General features: G+C 41.0%; 1 protein-coding gene across 2 annotated transcripts; it reads left to right on the forward strand.

The window, feature by feature from the left end:
- Positions 1 to 82: 82 nt before the first annotated feature.
- On the forward strand, positions 83 to 13,966 carry LOC117430209 (transmembrane protein 248-like). 2 transcript variants are annotated; one of them, XM_034050030.3, is made up of 7 exons: positions 83 to 530; positions 4,373 to 4,549; positions 9,235 to 9,520; positions 10,538 to 10,688; positions 11,216 to 11,399; positions 12,023 to 12,166; positions 13,021 to 13,966. In XM_034050030.3, exons 1-7 carry the CDS (start codon positions 528 to 530, stop codon positions 13,039 to 13,041), a joined length of 966 nt encoding a protein of 321 aa, XP_033905921.2. In that variant the 5' UTR covers positions 83 to 527; the 3' UTR covers positions 13,042 to 13,966. The 2 variants fall into 2 exon arrangements, with proteins under 2 accessions (XP_033905921.2, XP_033905920.2); XM_034050029.3 differs by having other exon boundaries at positions 12,023 to 13,966.
- The last annotated feature ends 3,641 nt before the right edge of the window (positions 13,967 to 17,607 follow it).

Below are 17,607 nucleotides of genomic sequence, written 5' to 3' on the forward strand. Positions count from 1 at the left end.
CAAACGTGTAGTTTCATTTTAAAACATCTAGGCGAAAACGTTTTTCCTTGTAATGTCATATGATCTCGTAAACCCGCCTTTGCACAAATGAGACTGTCCAATTACTCCAGAAGGCTATTCTGTAAACAATATCCCAGAGCAAGAAGTGGAGTGACGAGCGGCAGTTACGAACTAAGCGTAGCGATAGCTTGACGCCGCTAAACGCAGCCGGAGGTTTGTGCTTGGATCCCGCAGCGGGCTCTGTGAATTAAGGGAGACTGTGCAGTGCGGAGTGAAGAAGGGCACAGTAAACAGAAGCACAGAGACACAGGTAGAGAGAGAGAAAAAAAGATAATTTCTAGGAATAGGGGAAAGTGAAGTGGTACCCGAGGCCGGTGGGACGGGCAAAGAATGGGAGAGAATACGAGAGTTAGTTCCACCTCTGTGAGCTCAGATTGTCCCGAAAAGCCGGCCTTTCTGCTCCGGACGAGGCGAATTTAATAATAACACCGACCCAAGAACCACCGCCGCTCACACAAGGCAAGAAAATGGTGAGTCCAGATAATTATTTATTATTATGTACGTAATAGAGAACGTGGAGGTTTGTTGTTTTATTAAAATGAAAACAACTTTTCGTTGTGTGTGTGTTTGTTCGTGTAGTGAGGCCTCGGTGCTTGGACTGGCAAGGAATGGAGGGGACTAGTTAGTAAATACATGTTAATTCAGAGCTTTATTAAAATACAACTCTGAACCGATTTAACCTACTGTGGAACAGTGTTACGTTAACAGTGTAAAAAGTTGAAGTTACTTACACCATCAAATTAAATTATATTTTTAAAAACATGATTCCTACAGTGGTTTGAATAGTTTACTTTTTTGCAATCCATTTCATGAGCAAATAAGGAAGTTTCTGATTAACAGCAGCAGCTTGTTAATATATCAACAGTATGAATTGGAGGTGCGCAGTATTCATGTCTGCCAATTTTGGCCCTTGATAGCTAGAAATGTTCTGGGCATTAGTATAGAAGCCATAAAGTCAAGTTTGCAAATCACCCTCTCCCAGCAGCCACTTCAGGCAGCCTACAAATCTGACTGCGGGGATGTCAGTGAGTTTTACGTCTATGGGGAATACAATTGTTAACAGTATCGTCCTGTGATCCCAAGCACTTTTTAGGATCCACATTCAAAATGTGGGTAGCCTTATATATGCACTGATCGTGTCCGGCTGTCTGTTACTACGTTGGGACCTCGATAACCAACTGTTCTGATTTTGCACCCATCTTCACCATTTGTCATACACTGCTATATACTTTTGGATTGCTTTTGGCTATAGTCTCGATTTGAAACTAGCATTTTTAACATATGCATTCACTCTTTGTAGTTGAAGACTCTATCTGAATTTCCCAGCACTGGTTTACACTAACCCACTATAAGAGGCCCAAACTGATTTTACTCTGTGTTGTGTGATGCACTGCCGTTAAGGATTATGTTGCCTGTCACAGTGAGATGAGATGAGATAAGATGATATTACGTTAAAGCTCTATAACCACAGATGCAGACTAGCCCTGCTCTTTTGCATTGTGGTTAAGACACAGGTTCATGTTGGCACGCATCCTACTCCCTATTGCACTGTTCAATTACCTTTCTAGGCTCTGATAGTGACTTGGGGGGCACACTTGGGTATTTCGATTCATTAGACTGCGTTCCACATGTGCAGCATCTGCATTAGCAACACATCATGTCTTTGTGCTGAAGATCCACTTTGTTCTTTGTTTGTTTTCATCTGGGGGATATCAGATGAATAGGCTATATTTCAACCAGCTCCTGAAAACATGTATTATATTTGAGTATAACACTTAAAGATATTTTTCCCTTATCAAAGGTACAGTAGTCAGCGGCTAAGGGAACACCCCTCAGGAAGCAAGCAAAGTGTTCTTATATCCCAAGTGTTCTCTAAGACGGAGTTAGCCACCAGACACAATATGAATCAATCAATTAATAAAAACATATGTATTACTTGTTGTGACGCACATGCATCAGCATATGAAATTAACTGAATAAGTAAATGCAAAACAATAGGCACGTGTATGTTAATAAACTGTAATAATAAAGTAAAATACAAACTAACGTTAATAAAACTAAAGCAAACCAACACGGTCAGAAAGCTTATGTCACTGTGTACTATGAAATTAGCTGGCAGGTGTGTTTCGGTCTGTCACAATGGCAGAGGTAAAAATAATGGAAGTTACTTAGGGTTAACAAGGTTAATAAACTAACTGTCAAACTAAATTAACACAACACCCCTACACACGTTAGAAAATACAGCAGCACTATACAAGACGTGCACATTATTTAACAGAATGGTGAAGCAACTCACCAGAACGGGAAACGCCAAATTGTTACAATGACTTGTGTCTGATTCAGGTTTTTTTCAAGAGCTCGAACAATTTCCAACTTTGTAGCAAGAGAAACAGCGGCGCGTTTCGCCATTTGTTTTGCGTGCTATTTTGTAACGATGAGATGCACTTGTGGAAATCAGAATACAAAACATTTCAGTGATATGACGGCGGTTCTGGAATGATTTAATAAACCAATCAGTGTCCCTCGACACTCTTGTGATGACAAGTCGTTTTATTTAATTTTTTTTTTTATACGAAACAGTACTGTATCCATGGTGAACGAATCGCTGTCAGTGCGAAGACCTTAACCCTTTGAGACCCTTTAGTTTTTCAGTGGGATGTTCCTCAGGACCAGGTTTTTTTTGGTTGTATTTCGCTCGCTTCCTATAAAAAAATCCCCCAAAAATCAATTTTTTACAGTAGCATTTTGGAATTAGTGTACTTTTTTCAGAACACTCTGGGGGACATTATACAGTACTTCAGAAACCACACAAACTCCTCATTTATTTTCAACCCTTTTTTTATTTTAAAAAAAAAAAAAACTTCAGAAACTATAAAAAAATACTTTTACTGGGTTTTCCACTCCAATCAGTAGCTTTGGGGTTTTCTAAGAGAGAGAGGTACAAAAACAGGTTATTCTGTTACCTGAAGGACCCTACAAAGATCCTTGAAAGTTTTGTTGAAATTTTCTGAAATATGGGCAACAGCGTTCCCTCTAAGCTTTTTAGATACTGAGAAACTTGCTGTTTTGACTAAATTATCAGCGAGAAGCTTTCGTCCATGCATTTTCAGTATACAGTGAAACACTTTATTTTTAAATCATTTTTCATCAACTGAAAATGGCATCATCACAGCTGCCACAGTCCCTTGAAAGGACCCAGAGGCATGATAATGCAGAGTGGACAATAGTTTGACCACTGCAGGGATAGCATGGCTTCTATGGGTGACAGGCTGCAGGTCATCTTTTAAATCAGACAGGAACTCCAGAGTTATGTGGCTGCCCAGCCTGTACCTGTGCTTTAATTTGGTCTTCATTTAAATCGAAGATGTAATGCGGGTATGAAATACTCTTTCTCTTCTCATCCTACAAATCACTCGTTCTTGCTGCAAACTCAGCAGCCATGGTTAGGGGATAGTGTTTTTCATACTGCCTTTTAAAGGTTTGCTAATTGTTTAAAACATACTTTCAAAAGTTCTTAAATTGATGCAATTTTGAATTTACCAAACTACAAATATTCTGAACTTAAAGGGTTGCTTTATATGATCTGCAATGTTCTCCTTTTTAATTCCTCACATGTGTGTTGTATGAGTTAACATGGTTTCTGCTTAGATCATTATATGTTGTGCTTACTAACTATTCCAGGAAATCTGGCTTTGGAATAGCCCCCTCAAAGCCGATAGTGGGAAAGTGAGGTGACAAATCAGTGTGCAGGAATTATTGCCAGTACTTCACCTACTGTATGGGCTGGTGCCCATTTCAACACTAAAATGCTTCCCCATAATTAGCGTTTTCAGAAGCATTTTCTGTTTGAATAATGAGCATGGCAAATAATGATGTAAGCAGGAAACTTCTGAGAATTGTACAGAATGCATACCAGTAACGTGATCCTGTAATGCTAATATATGAAAAAATGTAGATGATCCCCTTAGCCATGTAATTGAAACCGTTGGCATATAACATAGAAACTAAAAGTACAGCAGCGGTAGAATCTGAGTCCGGTGTCTTTTCAGTAAAAGTGAATCTTGCAATGCTATTACCATTAGTAAAGCTTTAAAGCAGTTGTAGCTTACACACATTTCATACATCTTGCCTGTTTTGTACTCCCATTTGCTACACAGGTCTCAAATGTGCAGTTTTCAAGGAAATACGCATGTTAAGGGAGGCGGGGGGGCACCCTCTTCTTTCATCAACCAAAAAACTACCAATCCCCCAGCGCCCTAGTCTTCAGACACCATGTCTTCAAGGTTCTAATTGATTCCTTTTCGACTCGCAGGTGTATCTCACTGGAACCATGCTCAGCATCAACCCGCTGGAGAACCTCAAGATCTACGTCACTAACCGTCCACCGCTGGTCATCTTCATGGTCAGCGTGAGTGCTGTGGCCATAGCATTCCTGACCATCGGCTACATCTTCAAGATCAAGGAGATCAAGTCTCCAGAGATGACAGAGGTACAGTGGAGATGAATACAGATCAACCACACAAAGCAGAACAAACAGAATGGGGGGGGGAAAAAGCATTTTGGGCTTCCCTGATTTAATAATGCTTAGTTTCTATAGTAAACTATTGTATGTATTTGTGCAACTTGCCACACTGTAGGCAGTTTAAGTTAAAGTGCAAACGGCCAGATATTCAGATAAGATTTTATGCAACTCTGCTTGCATTGAGACTGTTTTGCATATATTTGCAAGTCTGTGAAATTCAAAAGAGTTGTGGGGAAATTGCTAATATCGCTAGGCTGCAGAAGTGAGTACATTTAAGTTAATCTAAACAGGAAATTAACCTCAACTGAAGACTGCGCCCAACTGATGCAAGTGTATTTGCGTATCAGAGGAGGCAATGGCCGGGTTGCCACGTAGCTTAGAAAATTGATACGCTCTCTCCGCTGTCATGATTGATGTGACGTAGCAGCACATACCACGCATTATAGGAAGTGCGCGTCTAAAACACTACGACTTTAAAGGGGGGGTAAATCGCCTTCTCACTTCTCACCTTCGGGACAGCTAAGCTAGGGGTTGTGAATGAATACAGTTTATTTTTGGTGGGGGTGTGGGGGGCTTGTTTTGGCTCAAGAGTCATAAGAGTGAGACCCAGTAGAGTTTATATAGCAAAATGTATTGGGTCAGAAACAAAACATGGAAAATGTGAAGCATTTTTTAACCCTGTTGCCACCTACACAGGTCCAGCAACCCCACATCATCGGGACTATTTTAAACACAACAAAAGTCATACAACATAAACAGTTTTAAAAGACTTGTTTACATTTTCAAGCATTTTTATCAAGAAATTGCTTTCTTTCTCCTAATTGTAATTGACTTTGCCCTGAAAATGCAAACAACAAGGGACTTAGAATGGAGCCCTATGGAACACCACAGACAACTTCCAACAATGCCGATTTTACCTCCGCAATAGAGACAAACTGAAACCTATCAAAGATAAGATTTAAGTCCCACTGTGCTTTCAAGATGATTCAGTAGGATGGAATGGTCTACCTTATCAAAGGCAGCACTTAGATCTAGAAGAATTAAAATCGATGGAAAGCCTGAGTCAGAGCTTATCAGCAGACCATTCACAACTCTGACAAGGGTCGTCTCTGTGCTATGTGCAGCGCAAAAACCTGAAAGGAAGCATTTCAAACATTATTTAGTAGTGCTGGGAAAAATATTACATGTATCCAAACACAAATAAAAAATGTCCGTGTTTGTCTGAAATTACAGTTGAGAGAAATGTGTATCACAATGAGTTTTGCATTGCACTGATATACTGTACCACCTTGCCAGAATTTGCACGACAGTTACTAAACTAGCAAAGTAGTAATGCTTCATCTGTGTAATTAAAGGTCAAAAATGAAATTTTGGTGTCCGCCAGAAATTACATCATTGAAAGAAAACGGAAATCTGCATCGCAATGTGTTTTGTCTTGCACCTCTTCACGTTGTTACTAGGAATTGCACGATTGCTTCAATAAAGGCAAGTGGAAAAATGGGTTTCGGGTGCTGTTTTGGATTTGGGAAGCAAGACAAAATCAGGATCGGTTTCTGTCTCTGATACCGAAACACAGACCTCAAAAATACCTGTGGCCCAAGAAAGCAAAACATGACTGCAGCAGTTTGTTTGGGGACACAGATGAAGAACCAGCCTCCATGGACTATCGATCTGAATAGGATTGTCTTTTGCAAGAACACAAACTGTCTATCACAGAAGACTCGCTCATGGTGGAAACAACATGCCCCAATGTCAGTGCACCCAGATTTTCTTTTTGAAGTCTTATCATCCTGCCACAGCTCCGGCTCTAAACAACACTTACTATGTACAGTATATATTTTGACCGTTGTTGGGACATTATATTTTGTTTGTATTATTGCATTTTTTGAGTTTTCAAATAATAGGGGTTTTCCAAACAGTAAACTAAATTCGGCTAATCCGTGTTTAACTAATTCAGGCTCAAATTGGTCCTAATCTGCAGTGGTCTACTGTGTCTGTGTACAGGGGCACCCCCAGAAATATTTCACATGGTACAGAAAACTGAATCAACATTGCATAAAATACTGAATGGTAAACCAAATGGCATACTACAACAATAAAAAGTACAAATAAATCTATTTGAAATATAAACTTAAACCAGAGGAAAAACTCACTCACAAATCATACTAGTTACATTTGACTTTTACAATCAATAATGTAATCTTTACTCATCCCATTTAACTAAGCATAACACTTTTTTTCTGACACATTCAACTGTGTGGTTAGAGGATCCAAAAATGGAAGAAATAGGTTCAAGCACCTGTATTCCTGTGGCATTAAAGCTGGGACTTTCGATCTCGGGGTTTGAAGTCAGCTATACGAAGCATTTAGACAATTATTTCAGTTTTTCCAGCAAGTACACAGGCATTTTCCCACGGGTTGTTATAGGTGCTGTCTACTCTTTTGTCCCCAAGCAGTGAAACTAAATTGTTGGCTTGTTGATTGGCTTTCACAAGATCGCAAGACAGGTTCTGAAGAGCATTGAGTGGGGTGAGATACTGCAGTAACCCTTGGCACACAATAATACAGACCAGAAATTCAAATGACTCCGTTGCTCTGGCTATGGGTACAGCGGTGCCACTACACTTGTGGTCTGCGGCTGTTTTTAAATGATCAATGGTGGCAAACAAATTTTCATATTTCATGATGACAGTGGAGAGGCACGCATCATGCGGAGACCAGTGGGTGTCTTATGTAGACGTTGCTTAGTGTCACTGTTATCCAAAAAACACTGCAATCGTTTTGGAGATGCAGTCACAAAAGCCACGATCTCTTGAACGGTAATAAGTGCATTGAGTGTGTAATTGCAAGGTTTAGTGAGTGGTTTCTTCAGTGCCTATATGCTGCTGAGGGGTATTGCTCTCCGATGCAGGCTTGCACTACACGTATTTTGCCACTAATATTTCCAGCACCATCGTAGCCTTGTCCAACCAGGTTGGAGGGGTTCAAATTGGACTGCTGCAGGTGGTTCAGAAGCAGGGTGGTAAGCATCTCACCTGTTGTATCGCTTGTTGAAACAAAAGCCACAAAGTCCTCTTGTACAGAGAACTGTCCTGATAATGAATGATCCACATACTGAAGAATAAGGGACACTTGTTTTGTACAGCTAATGTCAGCACTCATCTGCCAGCAACGAGAACATTTTAGCATTTCTGCATTTAAGTAGAATGCCATCATGAATTTGCTTTCTGCACAGATCAATAATTTCATTTTGTACTCTGTGGCTGCAGTACTTCGCATTGCCTGGTGCTTGCTGCAAGTGCCTCATCTCCTTTCGCGCGGTATTTTAAGAAGGCTCTGAAGTTTCTGCGCTCGTCGATGTGACCCCTGATTGAAACGTTTTGTTGACCGCAAACCGCAATTAAGTCTACAATTGCTCTCAAAGCTGACTTACTGCGTTCTGCATATTCCTGGTGGGTATTATTTAAAGATGTAATTATGGACTGTTGCTTCTTATCACAAAGAATTCATCTGGGACTCGTCGTTGCTTTTTAATAATACAGCGGAATGGTGCTGCCCATCCCTTTTTTGGCTGAAATCGAAAAGCACTTCATTTTGGAGTTGGATGCCGTTTTCAGTACATATGCACTCACAAGGCCAAGATCTTGTACATCTTCAGTCTCAGATATTGTAGTACTTGCATTAAATGCCGGTCCTGCCAACATCTTTTCAGACTTGAAAACCTCACTTCTGTAAGTCCCTGAAACAGACGGTTCGGTTCTTTTACTTGTATTATTTTGATCCGATTCATCCTTCCTCTGATCATCAGAAGAAAGCCCTGTTTCGTTCTTTTTGAAGGCTTCAAATAAACTTATTTGCTTCCGTTTTCTCATAACTCTTGTACAATTCGAAAAGCTGAAAATATTGTAAAATGCACACACAGCAAAAGAAAAGGACCACTGTCAGCCGCGGACCACTGTGTCTGTATAGATTCTAATGCATAGTTCACACACCCCAGTATCTGTAAGTCGCCTTGGATAAAGGCGTCTGCTAAATAAACAAATTATAATCATTCACACTTCTCTATCGATCAGCTCTTTTTCTGTCTCCACACGCCAACACTCTGTCAAAGTAGGCACTCCCCTCCTCTATATATCTTCTCAAGTAAAAAAAAATAAAATAAAATGTTGTCAACTTTATGTACTATTTATTTCGGGATTAAACAAAACAACGTTTAACTGCTGTTTGGCTTCCTTTTGTTTTGTAGTTAATTCACTGGGGTAAAGTATGTCCCACACAACAGTCTACTCCTGGGATATTTTTCTATTTTAATGTGTTACATATTGTATATATGTCTTGCTGTAAAATAAAGGCACGCGCACGGGCCACGCCCCCCTGCCTCTGCTGCTATGCCGTCTCTGCCTGCTTTCTGAGCAATAAAATGGCTTTTATTACTTTTTGAAAATGAACGAATATCTAAACGTTTATTTAAATTAAGCGAATATCCAAACATGAAAATCACGTGTTCGTCCCACCACTAATATATCTCTCTTAGTTGATCCTATTAAAAAGGTGTCACTAAAGAAATGTGGACCAGCACAGCTTTTCACATTTCATTTATAATATGAGAGTTCATCTCAAATATTTTCTCTAACCCTTGTGTCTCCTCCCAGGACTGGAACATGTTCCTGCTGCGGTTTAATGGCGTGGATTTCTGCATCTCGGAGAACGAGACTCTGAAGCACGGGCAGAACGAGTCGACCACAGCAGAGAGCACTGTGACCAGCGGCCAGGCCCGACTCGGCACACTGGCCCCGCCACTGCTTGAGGACCTAGGAGCCATCAACATCTCCGTCCCCATCACCCTCACCCTGGACCCGCTGCGGCCCTTCGGGGGCTACTCCCGCAACATCACCCACCTCCGCGCCAGCCTGCTGGGGCACCAGGTGGGCCTCACAGGTGGGAATGTTTTATTGGTCTGCTGTTTGCTGATCTCTACTAGTCTTGTACTGTAGTTTTATGTTTAAGAGTAGTTCTGTCATTATTATATTGATCTCAGCACGGACCCAAATATTTATTTTATGAACCCCTGACTATTAGGGGTGTAATGATACACTGCTATCACGATGCGTATCACGATATGCAGAGATGTATAGCAATACATGTCATGGTCCTGATGAGCTACTTGCATAATGGATAATAAGGTCAAATGATCATTTTTATGATGGACTGTTTTGTTAAAAGACAAACAGAAGCTGCTTTTGGCAGGGCTGAGTGTACATAGTGTGTTGTGTATTTTGTTTATTCTTCCTTCGTGTTTTTGTAAACCTCCACCTGAGACGCGCTGCCAACTGAGTTTGTTTACAGGGAATCGCAGTCGAGGATTGGACGGCTGCAGTTCCTTGACCGGCTAGTGGGCGTGTCCTGACAGAGCGTCCTGTAATGAAAGGGAGCCACTGACACACCGCCAAGCTATGAGCAAAGGACCAGGAGAGTCCACGCTACCCTGGACAACAAACCTGTCTTCAGTGAAAGAAACCAAACCTCTGAACACCGCGTGTGGAACCAAGATCAGGGTTTTTAATTCCCAGAGTAGGGATTAGTTGACTTTTGAAATCCTGCAAGATAGAGATGTTGTGTCAGCGGGAGCGCTCAGTATAGCGAGAGCGGCTCGCTTTATTTTACAGTTTTGCCTTTTTGTACACTTTGTACAGTCATATAAGGAATTGCTGGCAGCGTCACCTGGTTTAAAAAAATTTAATAAAAATAAGGTGTAAATAAAACCTGAGTGACGTTACAACTCCAGCTTCTGTGTGTCTCCACTCTGTCAGCAGATTACCCACAACTCCCTATCACACCACTCTTCTGCCCTGGAGGAATGTCACATTAAAATGTTTGGAATATGGGGTGCTATATAAATGTGAGCTTGTGGTTGTTATAGCAATGTCAGTTTATTGTGTGTGTCTCCCTGTTTAGGTAGAGAAGCCCATGAAGAGATGAACATCAGCTTCACCCTCCCTTCCGCCTGGAACTCGGATGAATGTGTTCTTCATGGCCACTGTGAGCAGGTGGTGTTCAGTACCTGCATGACCGTCACAGCAGCCAGCAGTGTCTTCCCAGTCACAGTGTGAGTATTCACAGAGCTTGAAATCCTGTTACTGTTAGTAGTTTTTTCCCCTTTTAAGTGCTACCATAAGAACATAAGCACAAAAGTTACAAACAAGAGGTGGCCATTCAGACCACCATCCATCTAATTATCGATGCAGTACAATGGCAGTGTTTTACACCTGTCTCCTGATTTACTCCCCATGCTCATTTCACCATTTCCCCTACCTTGCTGTCTGGGTTTCAGGAGCTGCAGGTGGTTCAAACCATTACGCCTGACCCTGTTCACTCTGCACAGCTCAGTAATCATGCCTCCATGTACTTCTGCTTGTGTACTGCTGTACACAACATGCCATTCAGGAGTGCTGAAACATTAATAAGAAAGCAGTAACACATGACAGGGTGTTCAAATATCTCGTGGCATATTCACACTCTTTTTTTTTTATGTCACAGTATTGGTTCATCATTACCATAGACTTTTACAAACAGTTAACAAAAAACTGAGCCTGTTTCATTCTGTGTTTTTTTTTTGTTTTTTTTTTTTTGCAGCCAGCCTCCTCACTGCATCCCAGAGACCTATACCAACGCAACAACATGGTACAAGATCTTCACCACAGCTAGAGATGCCAACACCAAATACACGCAGGACTATAACCCCTTCTGGTGTTACAAGGGGGCTATCGGGAAGGTGTACCACGCTCTGAACCCCAAGCTAACTGTTATAGTGCCAAATGTGAGTGTCCACATTTACATACACATTTCAGATGGCAAGAATGTTTCATCTTAAGACCAATGCTTGTATCTGCATATACTAGACACTGCCACTGCAAAGAATCTCAGTACATTTACATGCACGCATATTGTGTTCAAATGATATTGAATATGCCATTCCTCTAGAATTCCCTGTTTTACATGCAAACTTTGGTAGCATGCAGAATACTGAGACCCGGTAACCAGCGGACATGGGTGTAAATTCCATTTAAATGAATTAAGTCCAGTGAGCTTGTCTGTAGCAGCGTCTATTGGGAGAATTCCACCAGTGTGCTACATACTGCAAAAGGAACTTCTGGTGTACATACTACTGGCATATGCAAACTAGCAAATCTGGCATGCTTGCATTTAGAATATGACCCATCATGTAATATTCAGTTCAGATGGATTTAAAATTCTACATAATTCTACATACTAAGAATCCAAATACTAATGGGAATTTAAAATGCATGTAAACACTGGATGACGAAGAGAAAAACAGCAAAACACAGCATTTGCAGACCAGTAAAAACACTGTACAGTCTCTTGTAATTTGCTGCTGCTCAGTTTGCATTGGGTGTATTACTGACCTCTATTCTATTTCAGGATGACCGCTCCTTGATAAATCTGCACCTGATGCACACCAGTTACTTCCTGTTTGTGATGGTGATCACAATGTTCTGCTATGCAGTCATCAAGGGGCGGCCAGGCAAGGTGCGGCAGAACAGTGCAAACTTCTGTCCTGAGAAGGTAATTAGAACACACAATCCTAGTGTACCACCCAAGCACTGAAGATGATCAGGTGTCCTCAGCAAATCCATTACACAGGACAGCCAGCTAATATTCCACTGTGATCCACGAGAGCCCAAAGGCCAATAAAGAGCACCCTGTGGACCCCCTCAGTCAAGATCCGCAACTTGGGTGACCGGGATTCAATTCAGCAAGCCCTGGATCGCTTGACTTGCCCTCCACTCCAGTGCCTTTACTAAGTGAACCATCTAGACAAACGTTAATCTAGTTATGCAAAGATTAATCCTCCAATTACTGTGTAAAATAAAAAGAAATGCACAATTGAACCTAACTAACTGTATACAACTATAAATATTATATTTAGGGTAACTGAATAGTTTTTGATGTCACTTTTTATATTAAACTGTCAGGTCATCTCATTATTTTAGTCATAATTCAGTTTCAAGTGGTGTGTTTTTTTTAAAATTTGAACCTCTGATAAGGTTTCATTGAGGCTCATACTGTTACTGTGAATGTTTTTAATTATTTTACAGGACTTGAAACTCACACTGGCCCTGCACTTATTCCTGGATTTCAGAACTTCACTTGTTTATGCATATTATTAATGAAATGACCAGGTGCCAGAAGTTTAACCAATCAGGCCCTTGGTAAATCTGCTTTGAACTGATATCGCTAATCGCAGCATGAATCATATACCTGAGCATTTAAGTTTACTGCTAAAAGTTGTTCATGCAGCTATAGGGGAACAGAAAACTTGTTATCATTTAAAGGGTAGTTCTGAATCCCAGGACTGGGTGCAGGGCTGGTATTGGTCAGCCATGATTATAGCCTAATTGTTTGTTTTCTGTCTTTAGGTTGCTCTGTCAGAAGCATAAGAAGTAATTTTTTTTTTTTTGAAGTTTTGAAATAAAAAGAACTTTAAGACTCAAACTGATATACTAGTTGCCTACTGAACCCAGAATAAGGGTGCAAAGCTCTGTGAATGCATTACTCTACAATGTTGGGTTATTCCAACCAAAGACATTTCAAGTGCCTGTATCTACTGTGTAAATATTCATCTTTAATTCGGTATAAAAGGATCAGCTGGTGTACCTCTACTCTATTACGAAGCCTGACGCTACACATAATCTGTGGGTATGCAAGTTTTAAACCCGAGTTTTTAATGGACAGTTGATGAATATAAGCATTTCAGAGTTTTAAACTGTTGATTTTTATTTTTATTTCGGTGTTGCTTATAGAGGAAGCATCAACTATCCTGAAACGTTTTTATGCATTCTGCTCAGTTCAGAAGACCTGGCTTGTTTTATCAGATGCTTTCACAGGTTCCCAGTCTGCTGTAGTAGGATGCGACTCACCTTTCCAGGCTCCTATAAAAGAATTAGGAATATAACATTCATAAACTGCTTGTGGTCTAAATCCAGGTAAATCAATAGATTGTCTCGATTCTGTAATGGTGTTCAACAATTTCAGTCTGGTCTTTGGCAGTGAAACAATCAGCCTAATAGTGATCAATCCTGAAATCTGATTTTCACAAGCAGTACTTGGTGGCTTAGGATGTGAAACAAAGATTGCACTTTTCTCTCCAAGTGATATTGGTTACTTTTAATTCTAATTCTAAGACAAATGAAGAAGTTAAATGAGGTTTGTAAGATTTGTCAAGTGAATAGTGTAAATTATTTTCAAAATGTCTGTTTTTCCAGTGTTTTTTATTTGCTGTATTGTAAGTGTGATTAATTCTTGTTTTCCTTCCAAGATGTTCAAGGCTTTGTGTCTCCATTAAAACTAAGGTTTCAAAAGGGAGGGATTATGGATGTAGGTTATTTTTTTTATTTTTTATTTTTATATTGTCCCTATAGACAGTATAGCCTACACATGTTAAAGCATACATGTATTTTTATATATATATATATATATATATATATATATATATATATATATATATATATATATATATATAGTTTGTTTGTTTTCCTACATTTGTTAAGCATTCCTACTGTTTGCAAATGGTTTAGACACAAGTGCCCCAGACTACAAAATGCATTACGTTAGTTTGAAGTTGGTGCTGGTAATACTAAAAATGAAAACCCTGCAAAATCCAATAGACTGACCTTAAATATAAAAGTTAAAAAGCTGCTCTCCAAAGACTATTAGTGATACATGCTAATCGATGCTTGTATGTGTCAGTTTAAAAATGCTATTAGGATCAAATGTAACCAATAACACCTCGAAGGGCAGTATCATTGCTTTGCACATCCAAATTGGTGGTTTCTTCTCTCCGCTCTCAAAGGTTCCAGTTTAGTTAGCTATTGCCTTGGTTAGAACCCCATAGTCATTAGAACCCACTGTGTATATTACTATTCTGGTAAGCTTTGATATTCCTTTGTTTGTGTGTGTTTGTGTGGCACTGTTTATCTGTGATCTATTTTTAAAGACAGATCTTAAATGACAAGGCTTTGGAAAACATGTCTTACATTTCTAACATCACATTTTCACGATAGGTTCCATTATCATTTTTATCATATTATCATTTTACCTACTGATCTTTTTGCTTTTCAGTCCTAAAGTAATTGTAGCTAACAAAATAACTTCATTATTTCATGTTTTGCAATTCCATTAGCGAATTTCAAACGTGCAATTTTAAAAGAAACACATGTTAAAGCATACATGTATTTTCTTTAATATGGTATCTGGTCCTACTTAAGGCTAAAGGAAGCTCTGTTTCTGTGTCATTCTCGAGTTATCTGTTTGCCCTTTGGGTCATAGCACCGCAGCAGTGTCTTCTGGGTCAGAGCATGTTATTGGCTGAAAGCATATCGGTCACTAGGGAAGTTGATTGGTCTAAAAGCATGGCTACCAAACACATTTCTTTAACCTAGTATAGTACAAGAAATCCTGTTTTAAAATGAAAATGTTTTCTTCAAAACTGCACATTTAAGACCTATGTAATGAATGGATGTGCATGGCGGAGAAAATGTTTACAATTTTGTTAGCTACAATTACTTACATACTTACCTTGTCTAAAGTTAAGCAAGTTTGCCTGTGTTACAAAGTAACTCCTTAGCTGTTCACTCATACTCTTTACAGTTCATTGGAGAAACTATATGGGAGTCAAGTGGAATTCTATTACCTGTAACAAGGGAAGCGAATGGGCTGATCAGGCTTGTAGTATTGTGATAGGACCACTGTAAAGTTTAGGAAAACAAGCCCAACAAAGGTAATGTAACTGGTCCTCATTCAGTTTCAGCAGGTGGTGCTGTTCAGTTTGATTCGAATCTGTTTCACAGCACATTGCCTTCAAGAAGACCATTTTTAAAAAGTGAAGAATGACAATTGCAGGATAACAGGCATCAGAGATATTAAAGGCAATAAATGAATCTTTTTCTGCCAACTTTCCCGTGGCAATGTGTTACATTGTGGGCTTGTTTAAATTGTATCTTGGTATCCCTGAATAGATAATGGACCCATCTTTCAAAATATGCAAAAAATGATCCAAAGTGAAGCGGAACTCCAAAAATTACTATGAACGACTAGGGGTTTGAGGCATTAATTTCCCATTTAACCCAATCAACCCCCTTGTTTGTTTTAATATCTTGGTATCTCAGAATCTCAAAAAAAGGAAAAGATTTTAATAAGCAAGACAATTTATCCATTTGCTACATATGCAGAACAGCGGTTGGCTATCAGTTCTTCAGCTCCCCTTGAAATGCATGATTAACAATGAATGTCATAAGAACATAAGAACATAACAAAGTTTACAAACGAGAGGAGGCCATTCAGCCCATCTTGCCCGTTTGGTTGTTAGTAGCTTATTGATCCCAGAATCTCATCAAGCAGCTTCTTGAAGGATCCCAGGGTGTCAGCTTCAACAACATTACTGGGGAGTTGGTTCCAGACCCTCACAATTCTCTGTGTAAAAAAAGTGCCTCCTATTTTCTGTTCTGAATGCCCCTTTATCTAATCTCCATTTATGACCCCTCGTCCTTTTTTCTATACTTTTTTCATACTAGTCTTGGCAGTCACATTTTGTACTGAATTAGAAGTAGAGGATTGTACTTAAGCAGAATCTACCAACTGCAAACTGGGAAAGAGTCTTTTCAGTGTCGCAGTGTAAATGTAAAAAGGGTTTGACTTCCATCCATCATTATCTTTTGAAAAATCTCCAGGTGAAGCACACCAGTGCAGGATCACTGCAAACTACTGCATATCCATCTCCACTCTGCCGCATATCCCTCTCCACTCTGCCGCATATCCATCTCCACACTGCCGCATATCCATCTCCACACTGCCGCATATCCCTCTCCACACTGCCGCATATCCATCTCCACTCTGCCGCATATCCATCTCCACTCTGCCGCATATCCATCTCCACACTGCCGCATATCCCTCTCCACACTGCCGCACATCCATCTCCACACTGCCGCATATCCATCTCCACTCTGCCGCACACCCATCTCCACACTGCCGCATATCCATCTCCACACTGCCGCATATCCATCTCCACACTGCCGCATATCCATCTCCACACTGCCGCATACCCATCTCCACACTGCCGCACACCCATCTCCACACTGCCGCATATCCCTCTCCACACTGCCGCATATCCCTCTCCACACTGCCGCATATCCATCTCCACACTGCCGCATATCCATCTCCACACTGCCGCATATCCCTCTCCACACTGCCGCACACCCATCTCCACACTGCCGCATACCCATCTCCACACTGCCGCATATCCATCTCCACACTGCCGCATATCCATCTCCACACTGCCGCACATCCATCTCCACACTGCCGCACACCCATCTCCACACTGCCGCATATCCCTCTCCACACTGCCGCATATCCCTCTCCACACTGCCGCATATCCCTCTCCACACTGCCGCATATCCATCTCCACACTGCCGCACACCCATCTCCACACTGCCGCACATCCATCTCCACACTGCCGCACATCCATCTCCACACTGCCGCATATCCCTCTCCACACTGCCGCATACCCATCTCCACACTGCCGCATATCCCTCTCCACACTGCCGCATATCCCTCTCCACACTGCCGCATATCCCTCTCCACACTGCCGCATATCCATCTCCACACTGCCGCATATCCATCTCCACACTGCCGCATACCCATCTCCACACTGCCGCATACCCATCTCCACACTGCCGCATATCCATCTCCACACTGCCGCATATCCATCTCCACACTGCCGCACACCCATCTCCACACTGCCGCACATCCATCTCCACACTGCCGCACATCCATCTCCACACTGCCGCATATCCCTCTCCACACTGCCGCATACCCATCTCCACACTGCCGCATATCCCTCTCCACACTGCCGCATATCCCTCTCCACACTGCCGCATATCCCTCTCCACACTGCCGCATATCCATCTCCACACTGCCGCATATCCATCTCCACACTGCCGCATACCCAT

The sequence above is a fragment of the Acipenser ruthenus genome, chromosome 26, assembly GCF_902713425.1.
Source record: "Acipenser ruthenus chromosome 26, fAciRut3.2 maternal haplotype, whole genome shotgun sequence".
Taxonomy (NCBI): domain Eukaryota; kingdom Metazoa; phylum Chordata; class Actinopteri; order Acipenseriformes; family Acipenseridae; genus Acipenser; species Acipenser ruthenus.